The 24,817-nt window shown below is 48.1% G+C and overlaps 1 protein-coding gene across 3 annotated transcripts in view; it reads left to right on the top strand.

Annotated features, from left to right (window-relative positions):
- The window catches only part of COL5A1 (collagen type V alpha 1 chain), a 145,498-nt gene that overhangs the window by 6,299 nt on the left and 114,382 nt on the right, over positions 1–24,817 (top strand). For 2 of the 3 annotated variants that reach the window (XM_059864825.1, XM_059864824.1), the window contains exon 2: positions 23,569–23,736. In XM_059864825.1, the coding sequence (XP_059720808.1) occupies positions 23,569–23,736 (168 nt within the window). Of the gene's footprint in view, positions 1–23,568; positions 23,737–24,817 lie in introns of those variants that run through there. The other variant, XM_059864827.1, reaches the window with a different exon arrangement.

Below are 24,817 nucleotides of genomic sequence, written 5' to 3'. Positions count from 1 at the left end.
CTGCATCCCTGTGGGGAGCCTGGCCCTGGGGGGTTGCTTGAACAGGATTTTATTGCTGATGTGCCAATGAAATCTGGGTTTTCCAGCAGCTCCAGGAGTCTCTTTCCATCCCTGTGCCTCAGGTTGTGTTGGTCATTGATTCCTTCCACCTTAAAAATGCTTTTCCTCCTTGGGATATTTTTTTCCTGTTGGGCAACACCAGTGCTCCTCACCCAGCAAATCCAGGAGTTTATTTGGATTTTGTATTTCAATTTGGACAGGTTTTTTACAGATTATACCCAGACCACTCTGCTGTTCTGTTGGCTACTCTCAGAATATTTAGAATTAGATCTGCAGAGGAAATTTGGAGTAGAAGATCACTTGGGCAGCCACAAAAAATCCTTCAGTTTATGGAAAAAATTCCCTTTTTTGGGGTGCAAATGGAAGGGGGATGTGCTGGATGGTGATGAACTGGAGTTCATCTTTAATAATGTTTTTTTTTTTACTTTAAAACCACTTTTCTTCCTTGGGATATTTTTTCCCCTGTTGGGTATCCCTAGTGCTCCTCACCCAGCAAATCCAGGAGTTTATTTGGATTTTGTATTTCAATTTGGACAGGTTTTTATAGGTTATACCCAGACCACTCTGCTGTTCTGCTGGCTACTCTCAGAATATTTAGAATTAGATCTGCAGAGAAAATTTGGAGCTGTTTTCTCAAGAGGGATGTGCTGGATGTTCAGTGGCCTCTTCCCCTTCAGCTCCATGAACACTGAAATTATTTACCTTCAATTTATATTTTATACATTTATTATTCAATTGATTTCTCAGACTAATTATTTACACATATCTGCCTCAATCTCCCTGTCAGCTGGCAGATCCCTGCCTGCAGCCAGGGCCAGGGGAACCCTTTCAGAATAAATTTTAAAAAAAGTGCTTCCTGGGGTCAGCTTTTCACCAAACTGCTCCAGGACCTGGTTTTTTTCCCTTCTCTTTCTGCTCCAGCTTGCAGAGGAGGGGAGTTTGAGTGCTCAGGAAGGAGCTGAGTGGGAAAGGAGAGGTCACTGAGGGCGTCCCTGCTCGTCACTGTCACATTTAGGGACTGGATTTTGTGCTCCCTGTGCCTGTCAGCTGGAGCTGCTGAGGAAATTCAGCAAGGAGCCCGAGCTCTTGAGCCTGGCTGGCCTCTCCTCCTCTGCTTTTCCTCCCTCCACCCCCTTTTTGTGTTTCCAAGACAATACTGGAGTAAGAATTCACTGCAGCCGAATTCCTGGAGATGACACTGCCAGTTTCCCAGGATCTCTCATCCTCCTGCAGCCTTTTACACTGGGATTTTTTTGCTGCAGCTCATTCAGCTCTCAGCTATGAATTAAGCAGTGAGTTTGTGGGATTTTATTTTATTTTTTTTCCCCTGCTGGATGTGCTGGAATGAGATACCTACTGTGTGTGCTGCAGGGGAGAGATCTGCTCCGAGGGCTGTGGTTCACCAGCTGAATAATGCAAGCATTGTTTGGGTGCCCTTATTTCCAGCCTGCACCATTAAAAGTGAATAGAAAGGTCAAGGAGATGAGTCACAGTGAACACAAGTGTCATTCTGCTCAGGAGAAGTGGGAAAAAGGAGAGAAAAAGGAGCGTCCAGGCGAGGTGTTCCAGCTGGTGCCAGCCCTGGACTCGCAGGGAAAACCAGAGGAAATCTTGGCTGGGGTCTGCTGGAGTGTGCCAGCACCTCAAAACGCCAGGAATTCCTTCCCAATATCCACTCCAAACCTTCTGGGTAGGGGCTGGAGCTGGGCTCTGGCAGCTGGAGCTGCTGTGGAACATCCAGGGGATGCTCTGGAGAAGCTGGGCTCTGCTGGGAATGTCCAGGGGATGCTCTGGAGGAGTTGGGCTCTGCTGGGAACATCCAGGGGATGCTCTGGAGAAGCTGGGCTCTCTGGGAACATCCAGGGGATGCTCTGGAGAAGTTGGGCTCTGCTGGGAACATCCAGGGGATGCTCTGGAGAAGTTGGGCTCTGTGCTGGGAACACCCAGGGGATGCTCTGGAGAAGATGGGCTCTGTGCTGGGAACACTCAGGGGATGCTCTGGAGAAGATGGGCTCTGCTGGGAATGTCCAGGGGATGATTTGGAGAAGTTGGGCTCTGCTGGGAACATCCAGGGGATGCTCTGGAGAAGTTGGGCTCTCTGGGAATGTCCAGGGGATGCTCTGGGGAAGCTGGGCTCTGTGCTGGGCTTGGAAATCCAGCCCCTGCCCTGGGGAAAGCTGGCAGCTCTGGCTCTCCTGCACAGCCACTGGCACCCAGAAGGAAACAATTCCTCCAGATCCACCTGAGAATTCCTTCTGCTCAGCCAGCATCACCTGCCCTCAGCTCTCAGAGCCAGGGTGGGGTGAAGGAGCTCGTGGAGGGGGGTTTGGGCCTTGGAGCAGTTTGGTGAAAAGCTGAGCCCTGGAAGCACTTTTTGCTTTCTTTATTCTGAAAGGGTTCCCCTGGCCCTGGCTGCAGGCAGGGATCTGCCAGCTGACAGGGAGATTGAGGCAGATATCTGTTAATAATTAGTCTGAGAAATCAATTGAATAATAGATATAAATAAAGATAATTCCAGTTTTCATCGAGCTGAAGGAGAAGGAGAGGACACAGGGAAAGGACAAGGGGGAAGAGATTTAAACAGCCAGAGGGACAGTGGAAAGGAATTGTTCCCTGTGGGGATGTTTCAGCCCTGGCTCAGGGTGCCCAGAGCAGCTGTGGCTGCCCCTGGATCCCTGGAAGTGTCCAAGGCCAGGCTGGAGTGACCTGGGATGGTGGAAGGTGTCCCTGGATGAGCTTTATGGTCCCTCTTGACTCAAACCATTGGGATTCCATGATTATCCCTGAAATTCTGCTGGGCTTTGGAGGGGTGGGGTCCCCATCTCTCCTTGCAGCATCCCAGGGAAGGACTGGAGCAGAGACCCCTGGCTCTGAGCTGAGCACAGCCCCGTGCCCTGCCCTCCCCTCTGCAAACACCCACTGGCAAATGAACCTTTTGGAATTTCCTGCCCAAATCCTGCCCCGAGGAGCCCCAGGCAGCTGGGGCAGCCCTGGCACAGCCCTGGCAAGGGGAATGTGGCCGAGGAGCTGGGGGGGCTGTGCCAAGGAGGTGCCATGGGCTGGGGACCTGCCCACAGCTTTTCCCTTGGGCTGCTGCTGGAGTTGCACTGGAGCAGCAGCAGTGCCCAGGGCACAGAAGGAATTCAGGCCTTGTCAATGCTTTTTTAATAGGGTGGAGTTAAATCCTGGGCTCCTCTACCTGTGGGTTTCCTTTCTTACACCCTCCTCTCTCTGGGTTTGTCAGTTTGGCTGATTGCTGTCCTGGCAAGGAAGCAGCCCCAGTGCCTTTGGGATGGTGGTGTGCTGCCACAGACCCCTGCTCACTGTCCAGCACTCCTGTGGGGCTCTGGCACCACTGGAGCCCTGAAAGGACAGAGGAATATTGACATTTTTGATTTCTAGCCATGGGATTTTTCAGTTCTGAAATCACCCTGCTGCTGTGAAATCGACATTGCTCTGAAAGCTTCAGAGCCCTGATTTGTTCTGCACATTCAGAGCACACCTCCAGCAGGGAGCAAAGCCAGCCCTGCTCCCTGCCCCTCCAATGGGGATAACTTCCATAAACAGCTTTGCAAATGAATTTGCCAGCTCGGCTTTGACCCCAGGTGGCCAAAAATTCCACCAGAATTCCAGTGGGTGGCAAATGTCTGGGAACTGGGATGGCTTTGCTGGTGAGGCAACAGAGTCATGGAATGGTTTGGGCTGGGAGGGAGAGGGGAGTGGGGCTGACCGAGGGCTGGGGCTGGTTTGGGGGAGCTGAGCCTGGTTTGGGGGGAAACACTGGGATTGTGCTGGTATTCCATGGAAATTTGGGATTTCTGAGGAGGAATGATGAAGTTGGGATGGTGGGAGCAGAGCTGACCGAGGGCTGGGGCTGGTTTGGGGGAGCTGAGCCTGGTTTGGGGGGAAACACTGGGATTGTGCTGGTATTCCATGGAAATTTGGGATTTCTGAGGAGGAATGATGAAGTTGGGATGGTGGGAGCAGAGCTGACCGAGGGCTGGGGCTGGTTTGGGGGAGCTGAGCCTGGTTTGGGGGGAAACATTGGGATTGTGCTGGAATTCCATGGAAATTTGGGATTTCTGCAGAGGTATGAGGGAGTGGAGATGGTGGGAGCAGAGCTGACCGAGGGCTGGGGTTGATTTTGGGGGGCTGAGCCTGATATGGGGTGAAACACTGGGATTGTGCTGGAATTCCATGGAAATTTGGGATTTCTGCAGAGATTTCTCAGGGAGATGGTGGGAGCAGAGCTGACCAAGGGCAGGAACTGGTTTTGGGGGCTGAGCATGGTTTGGGGGGAAACACTGGGATTGTGCTGGTATTCCATGGAAATTTGGGACTTCTGCAGAGGGATGATGAGGTGGGAGGAGTTTTCCTGCTGACAGGAGGGGAGAGGCGTGGCACAGCAGAGCTGACCAAGGGCTGGGGCTGATTTTGGGGTGAAACATTGGAATTGTAACCTTTGTGCTGGAATTCCATGGAAATCTGGGGTTTCTGCAGAGGGATGATGGGGTGGAGATGGTGGGAGCAGAGCTGACCGAGGGCTGGAGATGATTTTGAGGGGCTGAGCCTGGTTTGGGGTGAAACACTGGGATTGTGCTGGTATTCCATGGAAATCTGGGATTTCTGCAGAGGGATGAGGGAGTGGAGATGGTGGGAGCAGAGCTGACCGAGGGCTGGGGTTGATTTTGGGGGGATGAGCCTGATTTGGGGTGAAACATTGGGATTGTGCTGATATTCCATGGAAATTTGGGATTTCTGCAGAGATTTCTCAGGGAGATGGTGGGAGCAGAGCTGATCGAGGGCTGGAGCTGATTTTTTGGGGGCTGAACCTTGTTTGGGGTGAAACATTGGGATTGTGCTGATATTCCATGGAAATTTGGGATTTCTGAGGAGGAATGATGAGGTTGGAGATGGTGGGAGCAGAGCTGACCGAGGGCTGGAGATGATTTTGGGGGGCTGAGCCTGATTTGGGGTGAAACATTGGCATTGTGCTGGAATTCCATGAAAATCTGGGATTTCTGCAGGGGGATGATGGGGTGGAGATGGTGGGAGCAGGGCTGGATGTGATTCCATGGGAGAAGCCTTGAAGCAGGGCACAAACCTCCCTGGAAATGCCCCTTGGAGGGTTTTACTGGAAAGCACGAGGCTGGCCATGCCTCAAACACAGCTCTGCTGCCCGGGGGCTGCTCAGGGGGCTCCTGGAAGGATCAGCCCTGGTTTCCAACCCTCATCCTGGTGTTCTCCTCGTCCCCTCTGCGTGTCCTGCCCGGTGGGACAGGGAGGGCAGGTCCCGGGAGTCCCCAGCGGTGTCTGTGCTCCAGGAGAGGCAGCAGGGCTGGGAGGGAAGGGGATTTCTCCCTCTGGCACTCGGGATCCGATGGAAAACTGCGAGGAATGTTCTCTCAGCCGGGACCGGGAGAGGCACATTATCACGTCCTGAGCACTTGGGGGGAGAAAGTCCCTCACTCTGCCTCTCTGCAGTGCTTAAATTAAAACAATCTGGCTTTTCTGCAGCTCTTGGAGGCTTTCCCTGCTGACCTCAGGAGCTGGGATGGGAGGAGGAGCCAACAGACCCGAACTGGCTCTGGGGTTTTTTTATTTTTTATTTTTTTCCCTCCAAATTCTGAATCCCTGCAGGATGCAGAAGGGCAGGACAATGAGGGCCAGATCTGCTCTGCAGATTTCCATTTTTCCCAGTGCTCTGCAGTTCAGGAGCTGTTTCAGGCAGCCGGGAGGCTGCAGGGAGCAGGCACAGGCTTTTCCAAGCCCGGGCATTCCCCGAGCGGGCTGGGAAAGGCTGGGCAGGGTCAGCCTCTCGCCCCTAGCACGGCACAGCAGAGCCAGCGCGCTCCGGAGCCTTTGGCACCATCCCTGAGTGGGGGGGGCTGGAGGGAAGAGAGGAGAATCCTGAATTTATGTTTTAGAAGCTTGATTTATTATTTTATAATTTATCTTATCTTATATTATATTACACTGTATTACATTACATTACATTATATTATGTGTTTTATCATATTACAGAATATAATATAATATAACATAATATAATAAATATAATAAATATAATATAATATAATATAACATAATATAATAAATATAATAAATATAATAAATATAATATAATATAATATAATATAATATAATATAATATAATATAATATAATATAAATTAATATAATATAAATTAATATAATACATTATATATGATATTATATTATATTATGTTATATAATAATTATATTATATTATATTATATTATATTATATTATATTAAATATATTATATTATATTAATTAGTATATTATATATTTTATTTTATATTATATTATATTACATTACATTATATTACATTAAATTACATTATATTATATATAATATTATATTATATTATATTATAATAATTATATTATATTATATATTATATATTTTATATTATATTATATTACATTACATTACATTCTATAATATTCCATTACATTCTATTATATTACATTATATATTTCATTACATTATATAAAATTATATGATATTACATTAGATTACATGATGATATGATATATGATATGATACTATATGATATATATAATATTATATGATAAATATAATATAATATAATATAATATAATATAATATAATATAATATAATATAATATAATATAATATAATATAATATAATATAATATAATATAATATAATATAATATAATATAATATAATATAATATTACATTATATTATATTGTATTATATTACATTATATTATATTACATTATATTATATTACATTATATTATATTATATTACATTATATGTTACATCATCATATATCATATCATATCATACCATAGAAAATGATGTATTAGACCTACCCTAAAGAAAGAGAAAGGAGACATCAGAAGGCTAGCAAAGAGTGAATAATAAAAACTCCCAATTACTCAGAGCCTCCACACAACCAAACCATAATTAGTCATTAAATAAAAACAATTGACATCCAACCAATCAATAATGCAGTTATTAATAACCATCCCCCAACCACATTCCACAGCCATCAGATAATTATTGTTTGCATTTCTTTTCTGGCACCTTTTGGCCTTCTCAAAGGAGAAACCCCAGCAGAAGGATTTCCCTAAAACCTGTCAGTGACACCTGAGGATGCTGAGCCCTTCATCCCCAGATTCCCACCCAGCTGTGCTTCCTGTGCTGGGAATCCTGCTCGGACTCTGATCCTCCAGGTCTTCTCCAGCCTCAGGGACTCTGAAATTCACCCCAGGGCTCTGCTCTGACCCTCTGAGGCTCAGGCTGAGTTTAGTCCTGGCCCAGAGCCCCTGGCTGGGCAGAATTGGGAATTTTTGGCTCCCTGGCAGTGCCTCAGGCTCTTGCAGCACTGCCCTGCTCCCCGTGGAGCTGGGGTGGATCCAGGGCTGGGAGCAGCCTCTGTGGGGTTGGGAATTTGGGAGGGAAGAAGCAGAGCAGCATCAGTCCTGAATGACAAAACCTCCCTTCATCTCCTCCTGCTGCTGCTCTCCATGCTGGCACTCCGTGGAAATTCAGGATTCCTGCAGGAATCCTCTCTGTGCTGCCCACAGGAGTTCTGGGGAGTTGTTCAGGATTTTACAGCCCTGGGTGGGATTGAGGGCAGGAAAACACAGTGGGATTTCTTATGGAAACGGGTATAACACCAAACTGCTCCAGACTTTTCCTGTGAAATAGAACAAGATTTTTCCTGTGAAATAGGAACCAGGGCTTGGTTTGGGTGTGGGAATGCCCATAAAGAACTTTGGGCTCCTCAGCTGAAGGGAATCAAAATCCACACCAATAAACCCTGGGATGCTCTGAGACAGGCAGAGCACAAGGTAAAGGTTTTCTGCAGGGCAGCATCACTCCCAAATGACAAAACTTCCTTCCTCTCTTCCTGCTGCTGTTTTTGATGTGCTGCCTTTTCTGTCCATGGGAGTTTTGGGCAGTTTTTTAGGATTTTACAGCCCTGGGCAGGAAAACACAGTGGGATTTCTTATGGCAATGGGGGCAACACCAAACTGCTCCAGACTTTTCCTGTGAAATAGGAACCAGGGCTCGGTTTGGGTGTGGGAATGCCCATAAAGAGCTTTGGGCTCCTCAGCTGAGGGGAATCAAAATCCACACCAATAAACCCTGGGATGCTGTGAGGCAGAGCACAAGGTAAAGGTGTTCTGCAAAGGTGCAGAACACCTCCCAGATTACAAAATTTCCTTCATTTCTTCCTGCTGCTGCTCTTGATGTGCTGCCTTTGCTGCCCATGGGAGTTTTTTAGGATTTTACAGCCCTGGGTGGGATTGAGGGCAGGAAAACACAGTGGGATTTCTTATGGAAACAGGGATAACACCAAACTGCTCCAGACTTTTCCTGTGAAATAGAACAAGATTTTTCCTGTGAAATAGGAACAAGATTTTTCCTGTGAAATAGGAACCAGGGCTTGGTTTGGGTGTGGGAATGCCCATAAAGAGCTTTGGGCTCCTCAGCTGAGGGGAATCAAAATCCACACCAATAAACCCTGGGATGCTGTGAGGCAGAGGCTCAGTTAAAGATGTTCTGAGGGGTGCTGAGAGCCCAGCAGGGTTTCCCTCCCTCCTCCAAAGCCTTGGCCAGACAGGCTGGGGCCCTCCTGGCCCTGGGGACACCCATCCCAAACCCTGAACAAACATTTAACTCCTTTTAGCAGCACAGTCCCTGCCAGCCTGCAAACAGCTGAGCCTCTGCTGCTGCCCCATTCTGGTGGTCTGGGATGGAGCTTTTTGTGGGAAACCTCTGCTTTTGGGGCAGGGAAATCTGCCCCAGGCTTTGCTCCAGCTCAGAAACCCCGAGTGGGATCTGGGGCTTTGTTGGGGTCATGTTGGTGATTTTTTTCTGACAATGCCCAAACTCAGTTTTAGGCAATGGAAAGTGTAAAAATAGATGTGGGAGATGAGAGGGAGCTTCTGTGAAACTGAGCTTGGGTTCTCTGAGTATCAAAAGTGCCCCAAGGAATTAAATCTGGGGGATTTCCTTCCTGTTTTATTGAGCCAGGGATGAGAGTGGAGGGAGGGCAGACAGGTAGGGCAGGCTGGGCAGTGTCAACTGACACAGGAAAATGTGGGAAATTCTTCTGGGAAGTCAGGTCTGGCTGGGAATAATCACTGAGGAGCCCTGGAGGTGAAATAACCCAGAGTTATTATATAGAATTAAGGGATGGGTGTGAGGCAGGAGCTGCTTTTGAGCTGAATTTCACCTGGGGTTGATGTGATTTTTATATTACCTGGGGTTTATATGGAATTATTCAATTCTGTGAGCATGGCAGTGATGGGCTCACAGCTGGATCCTCTCTGCATCCATGTCCTGGTGGGTTTGGCCAGGAGGAACCAGGTAAAGGTTCCAAACTCTCCCCTTTGGAGTGCTGCCTGCAGCTGGTGTTGTATTTTCTAGGATGATTTCTCCCCTCTCCTTGCTCTCTCAGCATGCTCATGGGGAGATCACTCTGAGTGATCTTTTTGCATTATAAAGACAACATTTCTTTTCCTGTAGCCATGGAAAACCTCCCTTCCCTCTGGGTTCAAAGTGAGGGCACAGAAAAACGGGCTCAGATCAATTTTAAGCCCAGCACTCAGTTGTTTATGTGCTGTTTATTTAGTGATGAGGAGAACATCAAAATGCTCCGTGTAGGAATCAATCTCCCTAAAATACAGGATAAAATTTGCTGATAACTCAGCATCTGCCTTGTCTCCAGGGTCCTAAATATTTCCTTCCCTCATTCCTCTCCCAGGGCCTTTAACTCCTCAGCGTGCAGGGATTGGTGTGAAAACACCAACCACAACTTCTCCCTGTGCACAAATGGTTGGAAATGCCATCCTGTGCTTTTCCAGATGCTGGAATTGGGCTCCTGCCCTCATTTCTCCCAAACTGGGCTCCTTCCCTCATTTCTCCCAGATGCCCAAGCCAGTGGAAGGAAGGACAGAGGGATTCTTGTCTCAGTTTCACCCCAACCCAAGCAGGAGCTGAAAGGCAACCCCTAAAGTGTGACCCCAAAATTGGGATTTGCAGCAGGATGGAGCAGCTGTTAATGGGGAAAATGGGGTTGGGCTTGGTGGGGAGGGAATGTCTGGCAGAAAAGGATGGACTGGGGAGTCAAAGATGAATTTTATCTTGGATTTCTTCCCAGCTGTGCAAGGCAGGGATGCAGCAGCTTCCTGCTTGCAGTTGTCCTGCTTGCTCCCTGCCATCCCACTGTATCCACCCCAAACCCTTCCCTGATCTGTAAGGAAATGATGTTGTGGGGCTTTTTATTTACACTGGTGTCCTGATAAATCCTCAGGCTCTCTGGAGATTGGAATCACCCAAAAAAAGCTTGGACCTGATGGTCCTTGAACCTGATATTGCAGAATTCTGTAATTTAAACCTGATATTGCAGAATCCTGTGATTTAAACCTGGTATTGCAGAATTCTGTGATTTAAACCTGATATTCCAGAATTCTGTGAGGGTAATTCTGTAATTTAAACCTGGTATTGCAGAATTTTGTAATTTAAACCTGATATTGCAGAATTCTGTAATTTAAACCTGATATTCCAGAATTCTGTTACTGCAGAAGTTGGGCAGGCTTGTAGGGAAGCTGCTCTGCTCAGAAGCTGGCAAAACTCCAGGGATAAAAGCTGGATTTGAGTGTCCAGGTCCTGCTCCCTTCCCCTGGGTGATGTTCTGGGAAGGGTTTCTGGTCCTGCTCCCTTCCCCTGGGTGATTTTTGGGAAGGGTTTCTGGTCCTGCTTTCTTCCTCTGGGTGATGTTCTGGGAAGGGTTTCTCCTTCCCTGGGTGATTTTTGGGAAGGGTTTCTGGTCCTGGATCCCTTCCCTGGGTGATTTTTGGGAAGGGTTTCTCCTTCTCCTGGATTATGTTCTGGGAAGGGTTTCCCCTCCCCTGGATGATTTTTGGGAAGGGTTCCTGGTCCTGCTCCCTTCCCTGGGTGATTTTTGGGAAGAGTTTCTGGTCCTGCTTCCTTTCTCTGGGTGATGTTCTGGGAAGGGTTTCTCCTTCCTCTGGGTGATGTTTTGGGAAGGGTTTCTGGTCCTGGATCCCTCCCCTGGGTGATTTTTGGGAAGGGTTTCTGGTCCTGCTCCCTTCCCTGGGTGATTTTTAGGAAGGGTTTCTGGTCCTGCTCCCTTCCCTGGGTGATTTTTGGGAGGGGTTTCTGGTCCTGCTTCCTTCCCTGGGTGATTTTTGGGAAGGGTTTCTGGTCCTGGATCCCTCCCCTGGGTGATTTTTGGGAAGGGTTTCTCCTTCTCCTGGATTATGTTCTGGGAAGGGTTTCCCCTCCCCTGGGTGATTTTTGGGAAGGGTTTCTGGTCCTGCTCCCTTCCCCTCGGTGATGTTTTGGGAAGGGTTTCTGGTCCTGCTCCCTTCCCTGGGTGATTTTTGGGAAGGGTTTCTGGTCCTGCTCCCTTCCCTGGGTGATGTTTTGTTGGTCTGAGTGCCAGGCTGTGCTTGGCACAGCAGCAGTGCCTGGATCCCGTTTTACCTCGGTGTTTTCCAAAGCCAGACCCCACTCTGGGGTGCTGAAGGATAAAACCTGGAGGTGAGCTTGGCACAGCCAGCTCTGGGTGTGACAACAGCTTTGGGGGGATTTTGGGGCAGATTCCTGCCCCCCAAAGCTGTCCCAGGGCTGTGGGGACATTGGGGGCCATGCCAGGGCTGGGCTGGGGAGCTGAGGCAGGTTCTGGTGCTTGGGGGGGAAGTGATGATGCTTTTGGGGAGAGAAACCCCCCAGTTTCAGGTTTATAGAGCAGGTGTTTAATTAAGCCTTAATGAGGAGCGTGGGTGATTAAGGAGAGCTCTGCTGGTTGCTCAGGAGCTCTCCCTGCTGCAGCCCTCTGTGTTATCACCCTGCTTATCAGAACAGAGGAAAAGGAATCTGCAGGGAATTTTGGGAGCCTTTGAGGCATTTAAAGGGCCAATGCCCAGGTAAACTCTGTGTGCTGTGGAGAGAGCAGCTGGAGAAGGGCTGCATGTGGCAGGTATTGATTTCTTTGCTCCTTTTCACTCATCTCTGTCAGGTATTGGTTTATTTCCTGCTTTTTACTCCTCTGCTTCCAACCTGCTGCTTTTTTGCACGCATTGGAAGGGTGAGAATGATGTGGGCTCTGCTTGTTCAGGAGTCAAGACACGGGCAGGGAACAAATCAACCCCAATCTGTTCAGTGCAGCCATGTGGGATTGCTCCTTTGCAGCCAAACTCCTCCTGCAGGGCTGCAGAATTCCCTGCAGCAGCAAAATCTCTCAGCCCTGGAGTTTGGGGTGCTGACTTTGCTGCTGGAGGTGCCCTGGGTGGCTGTGCTGGGTCTTGTTTGTGTCTCTGTGCTGTGATTTCTCTGCTCAGCACCCTGGGAATGAATGGCTTTGGGCTGTGCTCTTAGAGAAATGGGATTTGTAATTTATATCCCATCTCTTGGAGCCAGGCTCTGCCAGCCTCGTTAAGGAAATGGCCACGGAGCAAATTGGGATTGTTGGAAAGCAGAGCCATGTGTTCTTCCTCAGTGGGATTTAGGGTCTGGAAGGGTTCTGTGGGGAGCTTCTGCACTAAACCTCCCCTCTAAAAACAGATTTATTTCCAAAGCTGGGCTTTGTTCCTTTCCCTTTGGAGAATTCAGCTGTCTGATGGCAAACTGGCTCCTCAGTATTATCAAAAAGCAAAATAAAATCAAAATGTGGCCACTGGCCCTTCCCTGCAAGGCAGTGATGGGAATGTTGAGTTTTATCTTTTTTAAAATGCATTTCACAAAATGGGAAGGGATTTAGGAGCCAGCACCTAAAGCAATGATGAGAATGTTGAGTTTTATCCCTTTTTTAATAGATTCCCAAAAATTGGGAGGGATTTAGGAGCCAGCAGCTGAAGCAATGATGGGAATGTTGAGTTTTATCCCTTTTTTAATAAATTCCCAAAAATTGGGAGGGATTTAGGAATGAGCACCTGAAGCAATGATGGGAATGTTGAGTTTTATCCCTTTTTTAATAGATTTCCAAAAATTGGGAGGGATTTAGGAGCCAGCACCTGAAGCAATGATGGGAATGTTTAATTTTATATCTTTTTTTAATAGATTCCAAAAAACTGGGAGTGATTTAGGAATGAGCACCTGAAGCAATGATGGGAATGTTGAGTTTTATCTCTATTTAAATACATTCCAAAAATTGGAAGGGATTTAGGAGCCAGCAGCTGAAGCAATGATGGGAATGTTGAGTTTTATCCCTTTTTTAATAGATTCCCAAAAATTGGGAGGGGTTTAAGAATGAGCACCTGAAACAATGATGGGAATGTTGAATTTTATATCTTTTTTAATAGATTCAAAAAATTGGGAGGGGTTTAAGAATGAGCACCTGAAGCAATGATGGGAATGTTGAGTTTTATCTCTTTTTAAATGCATTTCACAAAATTGGAAGGGATTTAGGAGCCAGCACCTGAAGAAATGATGGGAATGTTGAGTTTTATCAACTCAGTGATGGGAATGTTGAGTTTTATCAACTCAGTGATGGGAATGTTGAGTTTTACCCCTTTTTTAATAGATTTGAGACAATTGGAGGGGATTTAGGAGCCAGCACCTGAAGCAGTGATGGGGATTGGAGGCTGGAACAAGTCAGGAAGGGAAAGTCCTCTCTGGAGACCCAGCACGAAGGGGTTTCAGTGTTGAAGGCTGGCTCAGATTGCTGAATTTCATCACATTTTGTGGGGCACTTGAGAGTCCAGGCCTGCTGTGGGTGTCCTGCAGGAATTCTGGGGAAGGCTCGTCCCAAAAGCTGCTGTGTGAAGCAGAGAGATCTAAAAATGCCAATTCCAGGAGTTTGTTGAAGCCAAAAATGCCAATTCCAGGGGTTTGTTGAAGCCAAAAATGCCAATTCCAGAGTTTCAGCCTGTAGCAGCCACCCGTGGGCATTTCTGACCCTTTTCCCATCAGTTTTCCATTTCCCAGAGGAGGCAGAGCCCTCCCTGCTCCATCCCATCTCCCAGTCCCTCTGGGATTTTCCCAGGGGAGCAGCAGGGCTGGGCCATCTCTCCAGTCCCAGCAGCACTGCCAAGGAGAGCTCAGAGATTTTTATAACTCTCATTGGCCCCTAATTAGATGTTTGATGCCAAAGTAATGATCATAAAAGGCTCTTTATTTCAAACAAACCCATGTGAATAATTCTGTAAATATTTGTCTGGGCCAGCCTTGGGTCGAGTCCTGGGAAAGTTTTTTGGATGAGGATCTTGGATATTTCTTGTTGGCTTTTATAGGAGCACATTTCAATTTTTTTAGATGCTGTCTTTGGGGTTGACTCCTCCTGTGTGGAGAATGGAAGACCTGAAATGACATCTCAGCTCTTAAATGCAGCAGATATTTCCAGTGTCACCTTGTAACCACTTTAATGGGGAATATCTGGAAGGAGGGAGGGGGAAGAACAAGCAGCTGTGACCCAGATTTCCTAAAATCACCCCTTGCCACCCCACGGTGGCTTCCAGGCAGATGCAGCCAGGATTTTATAGGAATGTTGGTGAGGAAAGATCCATCAGCTCTTGGATGGGCTGTGAGGGAGGGGGTTTGGGGTGACTCTGCAGCCTGGGAGGGGTTGGGATTCCTGTTTTGGGGGTTTGGGTCCCATGAAGGGGATCCATGGAGGACTTTTTATCCCCATGGAGGGGTTTGGATCCCATGGAGGGGTTTGGATCTCGTGGAGAAGTTTGGATTCCTATTTTGGGTGTTTGGATCCCATGGAGAAGTTTGGATCCCTGTTTTGGGGGTTTTTATCACCATGGAGAAGTTTGTATCCCATTTTTGGGGGTTTGGATCCTATGGAGAAGTTTGGATCCCTGTTTGGGGGTTTTTATCCCCATGGAGGGTTTGTATCCCATTTCTGGGGGGTTTTATCCCCATGGAGAAGTTTGTATCCCATTTTGGGGGGTTTGGATCCTATGGAGAAGTTTGGATCCCTGTTTGGGGGTTTTTATCCCCATGGAGGGTTTGTATCCCATTTCTGGGGGGTTTTATCCCCATGGAGAAGTTTGGATCCAATTTTTGGGGGTTTGTATCCCATGGAGAAGTTTGGATCCCTGTTTTGGGGGTTTGGATCCCATGGAAAAGTTTGGATCCCTGTTTGGGGGTTTTTATCCCATTTCTGGGGGTTTTTATCCCCATGGAGAAGTTTGGATCCCATTTTGGGGGGTTTGGATCTCATGGAGAAATTTGTATCCAATTTTTGGGGGTTTGTATCCCATTGAGAAGTTTGGATCCAATTTTGGGGGGTTTGGATCCCATGGAGAAGTTTGGATCCAATTTTGGGGGTTTGGATCCCATGGAGAAGTTTGGATCCCTGTTTTGGGGGTTTGGATCCCTGTTTTGGGGTTTGTATCCCATGGAGAAGTCTGGATCCCTGTTTTGAGGACCTGTTTTCCCCTGCAGAGGTTTCTATCCCTATGGAGAGGTTCCTATCCCGCGGCAGGTGGGATGGGGAGGGAGGAGCTGGCTAATTAGCTCAGTAATTAGCTGTGATTGTAATGGAGATGCCACTCGGGGCCGTGACTGGGGCTGCCTTTCTCCCCTGATGACCGAGGAGCAGAGATCACAGAGCTCTGGCCAGGAGCTATGGGAACAAACCCTCTCCCTGAATATTTAGGATTTTAATGCAAAAAACCCCAAAAAGTGCCACTTCCGAGCGAGGAAACGCACCTTGTGTTTTATTTTTAATGAAATTTAAAAAAAGGGAAGGGAATAGGAGCTGGATGTTGTGCTGGGATGAGTCCCTGCTGCGTGTTTGGGATCACCGGGTTCTGAATTATCATAAAACACCTCCCCTGGCCCGCGGTAAAACAACATTCCCTGGCCATGTTCGCAAGGAAATCCATGTGAACACCGAATTGGGAGCGAGACCCGCCGGATAAATGCGGATTAGAAGTGAGAAAATCACCGGGAAGGGGGAATTGAAGGGAGGAATTTCTTTCTCCCTGCTCTCAATGATGCCCTTGAGGGCATCGCAGCTCCTTGGGGCTGAGAAGGGATGAAATTCTGTGAATTCTGGGTTTTTATGTAAACTCAGGAGTTAATGCTCCGGAGGAAACTTTGGGAAATAAGCTTCAGGAGCGCTTCTCATGAAGACGAGCAGGTATTAATTTGAAATTTGCCTGCTGGCTGTGGTTTTTTGTTTTTTTTTTGAGGGGAATCAGATATGAACTAAATGCACAGAGCTGGTTGGTTTAAGCATCTGCAGGAAATAATTGGTTTTACATTTCTCCCCCCGTGTCGAAATCGTGGAGTGTAGAGCAGGGCTGGAAATAATTCAAGGTTGGGTTGGTTTTTTTTTTTTTTTAATCATCCGATGAAATATTTAAAAATGAAATTACTTCTGCCTGCTCCCATTAACTTTACAGACAACCGAGGAACCTGCAGTGCATGAAAATGAGTCCCAGTATTTTTGGGAGCATCCCAGCCGAGTTTACCCGGGGTGGGGCAGCGCCCGGGGGGGATTTGCTGCCTTTGAAGTGGTGAAGTGATGGGCGAGGCTGAGCTCAGCCGGGGCTTAGCGGGCTGGAAGTGATGCTGATTCTGCAGGTGCTTCTGTTAATGAGCTTAATTAAGCTCAGGGCTGGCCCGTCCACTCAGCAGAGTGGGAAGGCTAGGGAAAGGGGTTTATTCTGGTGATTTCCACCAGATTTCTCCCTTTTGGATGATTTTTCCGGATTTCTTGGTTTAGATAAAAGATGCTCCTTGTCCTTCTTGTCTCCCGTGCCCTCACACCCGTGTCCAGCACATCCTGATCCCTTTTCTCCAGCATCTCCCCCTTCCCCTGAGAGCTGCTGGAAAATGCTAAAAGGAAACAGAATCCTTTGCTGAGGGGTTCTCCTGGGCACAAAATTCCGTTTAAAAGTGGCTTTGTGGTGCTTTTTGATACCCCTGAAGTGCTGGGAGGTGTGGTTTAGGTTATCCTGGGAGGCTGGAGCATCCTGCTGGGCTTCCACTGGCTCAGGAGGGGAGAAAAAACCCCAAATTGTTCCCACTCTGTTCCCAATGTGTGTCCTGACACCTCTGGAGGCTGCTGGCTGCATGGGAATCCCAATGGGGGTGGGAGAAATCCCAATGGGGGAAAATCCCCAGTGGTGGGGGAATCCCAATGGGGGAAATCCCAATTGGTTTTACATTGGGAAATCCCAATTGGGTGGGGGGGAATCCCAATTGGGTGGGGGGGAATCCCAATGTGGGGGAATCCCAATGGGGGAAATCCCAATTAGTTTTACACTGGGAAATCCCAATGAGGGGGGAAAGCCCAATGGGTGGGGGGGAATCCCAATGAGGGGGGAGAATCCCAATGGGTGGGGGGGAATCCCAATGGGGGGGAAATCCCAATGGGAGAAATCCCAATTGGTTTTACATTGGGAAATCCCAATGAGGGGGAATCCAAATGGGGGAAATCCCAATTAGTTTTACACTGGGAAATCCCAATGAGGGGGGAATCCCAATGGGTGGGGGGGGAGAACCCCCAGTGGGGGAAATCCCAATGAGGGAAATCCCAATTGGTTTTACATTGGGAAATCCCAATGAGGGGGGAATCCCAATGGGGGGGAATCCCAATGGGGGAAATCCCAATTGGTTTTACAGTGGGGAATCCCAATGAGGGGGGGAATCCCAATGGGGGGGAATCCCAATGGGAGAAATCCCAATTGGTTTTACATTGGGAAATCCCAATGGGGGCAAATCCCAATGGGGAATCCCAATAAGAGATCCCATGGAAACCCCACAGAAATCCCACAGGGTTGGGGTTTCCTGGGTGGAGGACACCCCACCCTGAGTGTGTGGGGTGGCTCCAGCCTGGGGCAATAATTCCCATCCCAGTGACCCCCACATACCCCAACCCAGAGGGCTGCAGGGCTTTCATTTCAGGGGAAAATCTCATTTTATCTGTTGATTTTGGGGTGGATTTGTTCAATTCTGGGAGGTTTTGAGGGAGGCCATGAGGAGGAGGCCACTCTCAGGCCAGCTCTCCTTTATTCCTTCCCCTTTTCCAGAAGATTCTGCCAGCTTTGGATGCTTCCTTGCAGGAATAACTGCTCTGCACCCCATTAAAACCCCTTGCAAAGCTTCTTGTTGATTTCCAAGTGCTGCAAGCTTGGCCCCTAATTAAGCCTTGCAGGGTTTTAAGTGGTTGATTATTACAAATTGCTTTGAAAGCGCTGCTGCTGTCCCAGTGCCAGATTGTCTGGGAACACTGGGACTCTTTAGAGCAAAGGGAAAAGGCTGGAAGTTCCTTTTCCACCTTGGAGTGCACCTGTGTGAGAGCTGCAGGAGGCTCTGGGCTTGGGAATGAACCCCAAGCTGATTTTTAGAGCTGATTTTTGTTGTTTTGAGGCTGATTTTTTTTTGTTTTGAGGCTGATTTTTTTTTGTTTTGAGGCTGATTTTTTTTTGTTTTGAGGCTGATTTTTTTTTTTGTTTTGAGGCTGATTTTTTTTTTGTTTTGAGGCTGATTTTTTTTTTTTTTTGAGGCTGATTTTTTTTTTTTTGAGGCTGATTTTTTTTTTTTTGAGGCTGATTTTTCTTTTTTTGAGGCCAATTTTTTTTTTTTTTTTGTTTTGAGGCCAATTGGTTTTTTTGAGGCCGATTTTTTCTTTTTTTGAGGCTGATTTTTTTGTTGTTGTTGTTTTTGAGGCTGATTTTTTGGGGTTTTTTGAGGCTGATTTTTTTTTTTTTTTTTTTTTTTTTTTGAGGCTGATTTTTCTTTTTTTGAGGGCTCATTTTTTTAACTGATTTTGTGTAAAAAACCAGAGCCTGGGGGTGAGGGAGACAAAAATTTCATCCCGTTAGGGCTGGTTTTAAGGAGCTGCTCCTAAATCCATCTGGGGATCCCTGAGGGAGGGAGTTTGGAGCTTTCACAGCTCCCAAAATTCCACCCTCAGTGGTTCAAAGGGCAAAGCTCCTGCCAGGAAGGAAACTGGGGCTGGAGCACTTCCCAAAATGTCACAGTGACCCAGAAATTCCTGCTCCATGTGGAGGGGGGAGCTTGGAGAGCTCGGCTGGATATGGGATAACCTCAACCACACCTCCCAGCACTTCAGGGGTATCAAAAAGGATCACAAAGCCACCTTTAAATGGAATTTTGGGCCCAGGAAAACCCCACAGCAAAGGATTCTGTTCCTTCTCAGCATCTTCCAGCAGCTCTCAGGGGAGAAACGGGGTCAGGATGTGCTGGACACTGGGGTGTGAGGGCACAGGAGACAGGAAGGACAAGGAGCATCTTTTATCTAAACCAAGAAACCTGGAAAAATCATCCAAAAGGGAGAAATCTGGTGGAAATCACCAGAATAAACCCCTTTGTGCAGCCTTCCCAGAGAGGATGGGATGGGATGGGATGGGATGGGATGGGGAGGTTCAGAATGGGTTGGGATGGGTTTGGATGAGAAGGTTTGGATGGAATGGGATGGGATGAGGAGGCTGGGATGGGATGAGAGGGGAAGAGGAGGTTTGGATGGGATGAGGAGGATCAGGATGGGATGAGAAGGTTTGGATGGGATGGGATGAGGAGGTTTGGATGGGATGGGATGAGGAGGTTTGGATGGGTTGGGATGAGGAGGCTGGGATGGGATGAGATGGGAAGAGGAGGTTTGGATGGGATGGGATGAGGAAGTTCAGGATGGGATGGGATGGTTTGGATGGGATGGGATGAGGAGGTTCAGGATGGGATGAGAAGTTTGGGATGGGTTGGGATGGGATGAGGAGGTTTGGATGGGATGAGATGGGATGAGGAGGTTCAGGATGGGATGAGGAGGTTCAGGATGGGATGGGATGAGGAGGTTCAGGATGGGATGGGATGAGGAGGTTCGGGATAGGGATGAGGAGGTTTGGATGGGATGAGAAGTTTGGGATGGGTTGGGATGGGATGAGGAGGTTTGGATGTGAAGAGGAGGTTTGGATGGGATGAGATGGGATGAGGAGGTTCAGGATGGGATGAGAAGTTTGGGATGGGATGGGAGCAGCCCTGTGAGATGTGAGGAGAGCAAGGGCAGCCCCTGGAGCTGCTGGTTCACCTCATTCCTCTGATCCTACTCCTCCAAATGGGCACTGACACTCAGGGATGTGCCTCAGGCTCTGCCCTAAAAGGACTTTTTGCTCCATGGAGGAGCTTTTTCCTTCAGCAAGGAGGAATCTGTCCCCTAGAGCTGCCCTGGGGACCCTGGGGAAGGCCAGGGAGGATCCCACAGATCCCTGCAGGGCTGTGGAGCTGCCCTGGAGCAGGGAAAGGGAAATGCTGTGCCTTGCACTCCCAGAGCTGCCCTTTGGGGACCCCCTGTCCCTGTTCCCTGGGGGGTTCCCAGGATTTGTGCAGCTCCATGGAAATGGTGAAATCCCCGGGGTGGGTGCTGCTGTCCCCAGGGGTGGGTTTGTCCCCTGGGCAGGGCCAGGTCCTGGGGGACAATCCCAGTGGGACAAGGATTGTCCTGGAACAGCTCCTCCTCCTCCTCCTCCTCTGAGCCATCCCTTCACTGCTGGATTCTTCTTCCCCCTCCCCAGGGAAAATCCCAAATCTCCTCAAACAAGGAGCATTTCTGCTGTCCTTGAACAGGGCTGGGATTTCCCCTCCAATCCTCGACATTTTCCTGATTTCTGGGCATTGTAGCTGTAAATTTTGCAGATTTTCATGATATTCCAAGAAGGAAAACCTTGCTCTTTGCTCACTGTTAGCTGCTAGCAGCATGGCTTTGTTACAAACCCAAATGATTGATTATTAAAAATATAAAAAATAGAAATTAAAAAGGATTTCTGCTCAAAGGAAAAATTAAAAAGGATTTCTGCTCAGGGATTATTTGATTTTTATTTTTTTTTTTTAATTTTGTGGAGTCTCTGAGCTGCTCCAGAGTCAGTTCTGGGCTGGTTTCTTTTCCTTTTGGGATTAGATGTAGGATCCTTCCAATCTGACTCTGCATAATGGTCTCCTTTGTTCCCAGTTGGGACTATTTGGGCTTTTTTTAAAAGCAAAAATAAATAAAAAAGGGGCTGTCATGAGTCATGGGTGAAATATTCTGCAATCTGGAGCAGTGTGAATTGACACAGCTCTGTGGTGGCTCTTGGGAGGAGCAGATGAGTTCTGACCCCTTCCATAGCTGCCTTTTTATTTTGTTTTGGTTTTAATTCCCTCCATTCTCCCCCTTCCTAAGGAACAACCTTTAATATCTCCAACCCTGCAGCTCACATCCTTCTATTTCCCTCTCCAAAATGCCTTTTCCCTTTGCCCAAATCAATAATTGTGTTTTATTGGGCTGCTGGGATGCTGAAGAATTTAAGAGGCTCTGTCCAGCCCATCCAGAGGATGCTGGGGCCTGATATTCTCATTTTAGACCCTGTTTTAGTCAGTTATGCCAGGGCTGCAGCCGGGTCAGCTCTGGTGGAAAGTGTTTAGATAAGGAGGCAAAATTGTTGAAATCCCAGGAGGCTGAAAAGGAGACTCCCAGCTCCATAGAAAAGGCAGAACTGAGGGGAAACAACTTCCAGTCCTCACTCGCTTTTATTTCTTCTGGATCTGCCACAGGAACTCTAGGAATAATAGAATATCCCTAAATTAGGGTGGAAAATATAAATATCTCTTGGGTTGAATTTCAAATCTGAGCCCAGATGTTGAAGGCAACCTCTAGGGAGTGAGAAGCCCAGAGGAGAGGGCTGTGCCCTGCCTGGGCTGGGCCCTGCAAAGGCAATAATTGAGTGTTTATTTAGGGCTAAAAATATCTTGGAAAAAGGGTTTGCAGGCTGGTGAAGCTGGAAGGGGAAGGGTTTCTTTGGAGCAGCAATCCCTGTGCCCTGGGGATTCTCTGCTCCTTCCTGGAGGGAGCCTGGCCTCGGGTGGGTTTGGCAGGTTGGGTTTGAAGCTTTGGGGTCACCAAGGGCTCCTCCTGTTCCTCCTCAGCTGTTCTGACCCCTCGAGGCTCGGGGTGGAAAACACTTTTTTCCATGAAAAATCTGGAGCAGTGTGAGGGTGGGGAGGCCCTGGCTCTGGTTGTGCAGAGAAATTGTGAATTCCCCATCCCTGGCAGTGTCCAAGGCCAGGCTGGACAGGGCTTGGAGCACCCTGGGACAGTGCAAGGTGGCCTGAAATTCTTTTCACTCCTCCTGAAATGATCCCTGTTGGTTTTATAAATGCCAATTTTCTGTTGTGGTTCATATCCAACAAAAACCATCCCAGCCAATCTGCAAATGCCCAGCCTGGTGGGAGTGCTGGTAAAGGGTGAGGAGGTTGCAGAGGGCACCTGGAATGAGCTGGGAATGCTTTTTCCTTCTCCACTTCATGGCACACAAACCACAGGGTGACTGAGAGCTGCACCAGAAAGCCCTGAGGGGTTTGGGGTGTCCTTTGCCTGCTCCAAATCTGGATAGGGATGGAAATTCTCCCATTGCAGGCTGCCCACCCCCTCCTGCAGACCCCAAATGTCTCAGTCAGGGCCTTCAAACCACAGCAGGGCAGCTGGGCACGGTCAGTTTGTGTCTCCAGATGGATTGTTCCCATTTTGAAGGGTGGTGGAAGGCAGGAAGTTGAAGAAAGATTCCAGGAAATCCCCCTGGATTTTGTCAGGTTTGGGTTGGGAGGGACCTTCCCTAGACCTGCCTTGGCAGAGCTCAGCTTTGGAATTCCCTGGAATCCAGACCACGCTCTGTTTACAAACCTGGTTTTTCCTTTTGCCCAGTTCCCTGCACTGGGAGAACTGGGAATGTCCCCAGCTCTGGGGAGCCTCAGGAGCTGCTCAGCCCAGTGACAAGGTCCAACTCTGTGCCTTTCCTCGGGGATGGGGATTTAATTAAAGACCTCGAAAAATGAGATTTGTTTTGAGGTCTGCTGCCTGCAATTTGTCACTTTGCAGGCACTGGGAGCACAGACAGGCACAGGGAGCACGGCAGTGACTCGTGGCAGAGCTCTGGGGGTGTTCAAGGTGCTCAAAATGATTCTTACAGCCATAAATAAGGCTTGGATGAATGACTTCTTTGAGGCTGGGAGCTGCAGCTCCCATCTTGCACTGAATTTCCAGAGCAACGTTTCCATTGGGTTCTTGGGGTGTTCTGCAGGGTTTATTTATTTGTGTTTGTTTGGTTTGATGTTGTTTTGTTGGGGTTTTTTTTTGAGGGGGAGAATAATATTTAATTCTTTTCCTTATTTTCCCTTGGCTAGGGAAGATGGGATTTAGGAGGGGAAAACAAAAATTAGGATGGGAAAATGAAACTCTGGATAATGATTGAGGGGAGAAAGTATTTCCAGGGCTGGTTGTGCTGAGCTCTGTGACTGGCAGGTGTAATGGATTGAAATGAAATCCTTGTTTGTTATTGCACAGATCCTGAGGGATCAGCAGGGTTTAAGGCTTCTTTTCCTCTAAAAATGTGCCTTCAAGAGCAGTCAGGGAGAGTTGAAAGCACATTTCAGCTGAGTTGAAGGCTGTGACAATTGCCTGATTTGGAGCCCAGCAGTGCCACCCCTGTTGTCTCCTAATTCTTCTCTCTCCTCTTCTCTTTGCAGCTGAACCTGCAGACCTCCTGAAGGTGTTAGATTTTCATAATTTACCTGATGGTATCACAAAAACCACGGGGTTTTGCACAAGCAGAAGATCTTCAAAAGAAGCAGACGTTGCTTACAGAGTGACAAAAGATGCTCAGCTCAGTGCCCCGACAAAGCAGCTGTACCCTGGTGAGTCCAGCCTTTGATCTGACCCGTGGAAATGTCTGGTTCCTCCATCCCCCTGGGTGATTGCAGTGCTGCTGCTGCTTCAGGGGGCTGCAGATTTCCAGCCATCAGAAATGTCCTTTTAGCCCTGTGTTTGTGGCTGTCACTGCAGAGGGGGTGGCCAGTGCCACCTCTGCTCCCTCCCAGACTGGGAGATGGCTCCTGCCTCGCTCCCAGGGTGACACCCAGCTGGGGACAGAGCAGAGGAGCCCGGGCTGGGCTCTGTTCTGTGTCACTGGGGTCTGGCCCTGGGGCTCTGCTGGCTGCCCTAACACAAATAATCACCAGATAAAAGTACCTGAGGCTGGCCCACAGGAGCAGATGTCCTGAGGAAAGCTCTTTGGAGGGAGGGGAGGCTCATCAGAGGAAGGCACAAAGCCCTTGAGGAGCACTGCCCGTTTTATTGCTGCCTGAGCTGAATTTCCAGGCCAAGGCATTATCACTGGGTGTTTGTAAGAAGAAATTATGGACCCAAACCCTTCCCCTGCCTGAGGGATGCTGTCAGCACCAGAATTCTTCCTCCCCAAGCCAGCCAGGTGTCCCTGATTCACCTGGGGGGGGTGCTGGGGTTGGGCAGGGCAGGGCTTGGATGAGAAAAGTGACCTTGCTGAGGCAGGATTGGTGGGAAAGGGAAGGGGAAAGGAGAAAGGGGGAAAGGAAAGGAGAAAGGGGAAAGGAAAGGAGAAAGGGGAAAGGAAAGGAGAAAGGGGAAAGGAAAGGAGAAAGGGGAAAGGAAAGGAGAAAGGGGAAAGGAAAGGAGAAAGGGGAAAGGAAAGGAGAAAGGGGGAAAGGAAAGGAAAAAGGGGAAAGGAAAGGAAAAAGGGGGAAAGGAAAGGAAAAAGGGGGAAAGGAAAGGAAAAAGGGGAAAGGAAAGGAAAAAGGGGGAAAGGAAAGGAAAAAGGGGGAAAGGAAAGGAAAAAGGGGAAAGGAAAGGAAAAAGGGGGAAAGGAAAGGAAAAAGGGGAAAGGAAAGGAAAAAGGGGGAAAGGAAAGGAAAAAGGGGAAAGGAAAGGAAAAAGGGGGAAAGGAAAGGAAAAAGGGGGAAA

This window comes from Haemorhous mexicanus, chromosome 21 (genome assembly GCF_027477595.1).
Source record: "Haemorhous mexicanus isolate bHaeMex1 chromosome 21, bHaeMex1.pri, whole genome shotgun sequence".
NCBI lineage: Eukaryota > Metazoa > Chordata > Aves > Passeriformes > Fringillidae > Haemorhous > Haemorhous mexicanus.
Note: the sequence above shows the minus strand (reverse complement) of the source record. Positions and strands in the feature narration are given on the sequence as shown.